Raw genomic sequence first — 6,431 nt, 5'->3', positions numbered from 1 at the left:
AGAGAGGGGCTTAATCTTTCTTGGGCATTGACAACCAACATACATGATGCAGATGGCATGATACTATTATATGTTTTCCTTCCATTTGAATTTTAAATGCATGACATTTTGAGATAGAGCCATGGGATGGCAATGACAATGATAATGTAACGCATTTGAAAATGCTCCCATACCACAACATCGCCTTTCCATCATGTGTTGATGCTCTATAAAGTAAAATACTTAGTTTTTTATGGTAAGCTTATGTACTAGAAACCAATATTCCATTTTTTCAAGATGAGATGTTATCTCACGTCTCATCGTCAACCATTACTTTTAATTTTCTTATTGTACTTAGTAGCTTTATCTTTCCAATGCTATTGTTCTCACTTATTTGAGATTTCAACGACAAGACAATGCATATGAGATGATCTTAGAACTATACCTGTTGGATTTTTGAATAGCGATATAAAAAATGGCCTTTTGGAAGGTTATATACTTGTATAAATAATGGACATGAAAGAGCTTTCAAAGGAAAGGTTAAAATTTTGCTTAAAAGGAGAGGGCAATCCCAACTACAATTGTATAAAGAGCTAAGTCTATAACATCTAATTAATAACCTCGCACGAGATGTGTATGTCTTTGCCAACTAGGTGTAATTCACGTGCCTATGTGAGATGACTTCCTATAAAAACAACCCTTTCGGGCACATTCAACATTGAGTCTTTGATAACGATCTAATACATATTATGAGTGAGGCAAGCAAGAGGGATGCTATAATTAATGAGAGGGAGGCATTGTTGAAGGTTGGCTAAGAAAGTATTTGGATGTTCGAAAGCATATTGCTATTTGATAAAAGCAGACCTCTACATACGCTGTGCATATGCCTTAGCATTAGGGCAAGCTTGAAACTTGCTTTTTTTGGTAATAGCAAGGAGCACCTCATTGCATTGTGAGAAGGTGGTGGAGGTTTACTAGGTGCATTGACTTTCAACCAATGTCTCGATAGAGTGGCTAGAAAAGATGCCAGATGAGGTAGGAAACGTTGAATTTTGCACGTGTAGATGGATGGGGGCAAGGACATGTGTAAGTGGGGTGGGGAGGGTGCTAGAGACTCAAGAAGCGAGCAAAAGAAGAAGACAAAATATGCTGGGTCTGCAAAGGCGAGCACAAGAGACAACAAAAGGGGTGAGGAGTCGTAATTCTTGGGAAGGTGATGGGCTAGTTCTAAAAAGTTGATATATGCAAGGTGTGACAAGGTTGGGGGGAAGGGGGGGAATTTGAATTTGAAAAGGGACAGGAGGGGAATTTAACGAAAAAAGAGAGAATTCAATGTGTGAGCGTGTGGCTAAAAGCCGTATTGGGATAAGCGGTTTTGGGAATGGGGGCGGTTTTGGAGATGATGGGCGGTTTTTAAAAAACCGCCTTAAAAACTCAGTCTTTCGTTCACGAATTCCGCCCGGGAATCGCCACCCGGGAATCTCTTTCTTCCCTGGAATGGCCGCCGGGGAGCGACTTGCCGGCATGGAATAGCCGCCGGGGGAACACTTTCCGCCGTAGAATAGTACTTTGCTGGGCGTAAATTCTGTGTTTTCCCTCCTCTCTCCTCTTCTTCTTCTCCATCGTCTCTGTCAGCTCTGCTTCGCTCCGCCATAGCTGCTGCTTCGAGCTTGCTCGCCATAGCTTCTTTCTCTTGCCCGCTTCTCCATAGCTTCCCGTCCATCTGCCTTGCCTTCTCTTGCTTCATTTTATCCCGCAAATTTCACCGCCATTCCTTGGCTCCATTGATCTGTTGCCCTGTCCTTCTCTCGCCACCACAGCTTTGCTCCACCATCTCCTCCTCTCGTCACTTACGCTACATTTCGTAGGCCATTCCTTGCAGTAGCTTTTGTTGCATCCCTCTTCTTCGTTCCAGTTTCTCCTTGATTATGGCTTCGCAGCGTAGGCTGTTGGATGCCCTGTCGCATCTAGGATCCTCGCGCAGCACTCCTCTTGCCGACTCTCTGGCGCTCCATGGCGACTTCTTTTCCTTGATGCCCCTCTGAAAGCCTCCTTGCGCCCGCTCCCCTGTAGAATAATTGACTTGTCACTCACCCTCGATCAGCCTGCGCACACGCAGCTCGGGGAATCTCGTTTTAAAATTGTAGCTGGCCTTATGTGGACGCCGGGGGTTGCATAGACTTTCGCTGGTGAGATCCTCCTTGACTTTCCATAGTCTGATGTGCCTCTTTCGTATTATGAAGCTCTGTCGATCTCTGCGTTGCCGTTTCAAGTGAAGCTCTGTTGATCTTATCGATATTCAGAAGTTCCGTTTTTGGATACTCTTTTGAATATTGATTTCAAGGATTCAGTTCGCATCTCTTTGAGGTATAATCTAACCACGCCTCGCAGCCGATTTGATCGTAACTGTGTCAAGCAACGATGGGCGCTTCGGCTAGATGGTTCAAGGCCCTGGTGGGAGTAAAGAGGGCAAGCAAAACTTCGACGGCCGATAAGGATGACAATGTGAGTTTCCTCAATGTCGTTATGATGATCACTACAATAATATGAGCTTCAAAGTTTACGCGTGATTCGATTCAGTTCAAGCTCGAATGAGATTTCTAATCTGTGAGCAACGTTGTCGGGCCTGCTTTACGCTTAGGCCTTAGTGTCACGGATCTCTTGCGTGCTCCGAATACCATTTTGAATTTTCGACAAGTAGATTGTCGGAGTGTATTGATGTGTGGTGTACGGGGAAGCAGCAAGTTTCAAAATCCTCGTGTGTTGCAGAAAAAGTCGATGAATGAAAAATCCAGGAGATGGGGGATTTGGAAGCACTCGGGAGAAAACAGCCGAAACTCGGGGAAATGGGAGGAAGGGCTCGAAGGCGAAGATCAAAAGACGCTGTCAGCGACACATAAACCTCAAAAAAATGGAACCAAAGATGCCGACGCTTGCTGTCCGCCAACAGGAGTTTCGTTGCAAAGCATGAGGGAGGAATGGGCTGCGATTCGAATACAAACTGCTTTTCGGGGATTTCTGGTCTGTGCTTCGATGCTTCTCTCCACTGCTGCGCGATGATTGTTTACGGTTATATCATTCGACGGCCTTACGCCGTAAACACATTTACCATTGTTCGTTAATTTCGCGAGCATCTCGATGTTTTCAAAGTACGGTCTGGTGGTGGCAACAATCGAGTTTTCAGCGATGTCCGTGGAATCATTTGCGTTCCGAAAGGCATTAAGCAGAAGTTAACGTGTGATTCCTTCCATCGTTAGATATTGTGAGCTCTGTCAAGTCATGAGGATTGTCTGGGGCGTGTTGATGGCAGTCGAGGAGGGCGTTGAAAGCGCTGAAAGGCTTGGTGAGGCTACAAGCGTTAGTGCGGGGGCATCAGGTGCGAAGGCAAGCAGCAATGACACTCCGGTGTATGCAAGCGCTAGTACGAGTACAAGCACGAGTTCGAGCACGTCGAGTCCGGATGTCAGAAGAGGGTCAGGCAGTGCAGCAGAAGGTCAATGAGCGCAGGCTATACGAAGCCCAACTCCGTGAATCAGAGGTCTGTGTGTATCTGCCCCTGTACGAAGCATCACACGAGCACCAAACGGTCGTAAAATTTTAGTACGGCAGTAGTGTAGATAGCTAACGTCTGAAACGGTCGGAAGACGTCCTTGCAAAGCTTTCAGTTTATTTGTAGAACATGCCAAACATGGAACTGTCGTACTGATTTCGTGCATGGCTGCTGAGCAGAAAGGATGGTGCGACAGTCAAGGCACAGTTGAGGAGATTCAAGCAAAGCTCCAGCAGAAGCAGGTGGGAGCAGTCAAGAGGGATCGCGCACTGGCATACGCGTTTGCTCATCAAGTAAGAGCCCCTTGTTTTGGTTTTGTGACGATTTCCTTCTGTGAAATGTGCATGCTAATCTCCAAAACCTGCAGTGGAGACCAAATTGTCGTGAAGAAAATCTGCAGTGGAGGCCAAAATTTTGGGAGATTTCCTTCTGTCAAGGTCTGTGAAATGCACATGCTAATCTAAGAATTCTGCAGTGGAGACCCAAATCTCAGCTGGATCATCGAGCCTACACAAGCTACGAACCAGACAGGTCGCATTGGGGATGGAGCTGGTTGGAGAGATGGATGGCAGCAAAGCCATGGGAGAATCGTGCTGGGGAGGTTGTGTTGAAAGAGGATTCAGACACATTCTCACTCAAGAGCTTTGATGATGCTACTGCAGAGATGAGAAGAGCTCATGAAAGAAACCAAGTAACAGTGAGAAGAAATCAAGGCACTCTGCGTGTGATTCCTCCAAGATTTCCATCCGGACCTCTTCAACTTTCTGGCTTGCAAACAACTCCCAAATCTTCTGTCTTGAGCTCTGATCATCACCTTGGAAGTAGCCCCAGTAGCTCCAGCAAAGGTACCCCCACTTCCAGTGGCCTTGTCTCCTCTTCTAATCATCTCTGTCCTATCTCCAATCCATCTCTTGGTAAACCAGCTTCTTCCGATTCTCCTGCTTTGCCTAGCTATATGGCTGCCACTCAATCTGCTCGAGCTAAATGTCGAACATCTAGCAACCTTAAGCTTAAGCCCACTTTTGATGATCTTGACCTCAAGAAAAGCTTCATCCTTTCTGATCTTCAAGGTCAGTTCTGAAGTTCCATGTTACTCCTGAATGATCTGGTAGACAGCTTGTGAATATATAGAAAGAGATTAGCTTGCTCTCTTTCCAAGGTTTGATTTATTTGAAGACAGGCTCGTGAAGGATTGTTAATGTGCACATGAGGTGTTGAAGATGTATGTGCCAGCATCCCCCTCTCTTATCAGAAAGACAAATGCAAAGGCAAATTTTGTTTCACTAATGTACATGTCAGGGCCTATGTTTCTCCCTGAGACTTGACATTCACATGAAAGTTTGTAATCAACGATAGGCTTGCACTACATTGCTGGTTCATGGCCTCCTCTTGCTCCTTCATTAGGATCTGTGGAATGGCCAATGTTATCATAATGTCCCTTTCCAAATTTCGGTCCTGTGTGGGGAAGTTGTGAGCTTTCCGCTGTTCAAACAGCCTGCCCATGTAATTTGCAGTACTTATCAAATCGGAGAGTCCAATGATTCTAGTTGTTGGTATTGGAATTTGGTATTGGAATTCTGCTTTATATCTTGAGGTATTGGAATTTGTTGGTAGCTGCTTTATTATGTTATATTTGGTTTTGGAGTAGCTTTAAAAGGATCGGTTGTCACCATGGCATCTCCAAGGGGCATTTAAATTTGACTATTAAGCTAGAATGTATGTTCCCCTTTTCTTAAAACTTCTCAAATATTGAAACCCTTTTAAAAATTATTACGCCTTAAAAAAAGGCAGGCTTGGCATTCATTTAAATCGCTTGAGCTCCCATTTTCTTTAAAAAACAGAAAAAATGAGGGTTTCAATTTGTCTTCTATGTATAATAGGATAAATTCTGATCCAAGTAATTAGGGACACATTATGGATGGAGATATTGAAGTGATGAATGGGAAAGCCAAGAGAATTAAGAGTTCAAACGTAAAGGATTGCATCACTTGAAAATCACTTGGTTTTATTTTCACAACTTGTTTGTTGATCAGTTGTTTGACCTTGAAAGGCATTATTTATGTTATATTGTTTGAAACTTCCATCTATCCCATTTATTATATGCTTTTGTTTGTCGAGTGTAATTCTATTGGCATACCTTCTTTAACTACACCTTTTTTTGCTAAACCTTGAATCTTGCCTTTGAAGCTAGAAGAGTTTGAAGTCATTCCTTAGGAATAGGGTCAAATGAAAGTGCCATCTATCCCATTTATAATATGTTTGTGTTTGTCGAGTGTAATTCCATTGGCATACCTTCTTTAACTACACCTTTTTTTGCTAAACCTTGAGTCTTGCCTTTGAAGTTAGAAGAGTTTAAAGTCATTCCTTAGGTTCAGTGTCAAATGAACATTTGTCTCCATATGGTAGAGGAATTTCTTTGGCATTGTTTGCCAACATGTGCTCATTGGTGTTGAAAAGATGTGATATTGTGATCATTTGGTAGCGATTGGTTAAGTAGTCATTGCCTATTAGTGTGTGTTTTTTTGAAATCTTTTGAGTGTTTGCATGATTGTGGAGGCTTCTTAACCTTAGTTTTCAAAGTTGGTGTGTTCTAGTGGCAATCTTTTGCAAAAAAGTGAAGATCCATGAGTTACTTTGCAAGTTGCCACATGTTAACACATCTAGGTCTCAAAAGTAATTCTCATGGTTATGTTCAGTTGTGTACTCTTTGATAGGTAAAATGCATAATGCGTTTTATAACCAGGGAATGTGTTTTAGTGTCCATGATATTTCATCAAATACTTTAGTTGTGGTTGGGAGTATAATTGGCTTGAGAGGAGAGTGAGCTTTGGTGCATATAGTGTTAACTGTAGAGTTGAATGGATGGTTGTATAGTTCATGTTATAAAATGCTTATTTGTGCA

General features: G+C 43.2%; 1 protein-coding gene across 1 annotated transcript; it reads left to right on the top strand.

The window, feature by feature from the left end:
- Positions 1–1,611: 1,611 nt before the first annotated feature.
- Positions 1,612–4,970, top strand: LOC147880033 (protein IQ-DOMAIN 6-like). The gene is made up of 6 exons (XM_087371781.1): positions 1,612–2,168; positions 2,371–2,484; positions 2,749–3,000; positions 3,290–3,517; positions 3,709–3,822; positions 4,005–4,970. Exons 2-6 carry the CDS (start codon positions 2,401–2,403, stop codon positions 4,608–4,610), a joined length of 1,284 nt encoding a protein of 427 aa, XP_087227907.1. The 5' UTR covers positions 1,612–2,168; positions 2,371–2,400; the 3' UTR covers positions 4,611–4,970.
- The last annotated feature ends 1,461 nt before the right edge of the window (positions 4,971–6,431 follow it).

The sequence above is a fragment of the Dipteris shenzhenensis genome, chromosome 33 (assembly GCF_047967505.1).
Source record: "Dipteris shenzhenensis isolate YYH24624 ecotype China chromosome 33, Dip_SZ_1.0, whole genome shotgun sequence".
In the NCBI taxonomy this organism is placed as follows: Eukaryota; Viridiplantae; Streptophyta; class Polypodiopsida; order Gleicheniales; family Dipteridaceae; genus Dipteris; species Dipteris shenzhenensis.
This window is presented reverse-complemented; position numbering and strand designations above follow the sequence as displayed.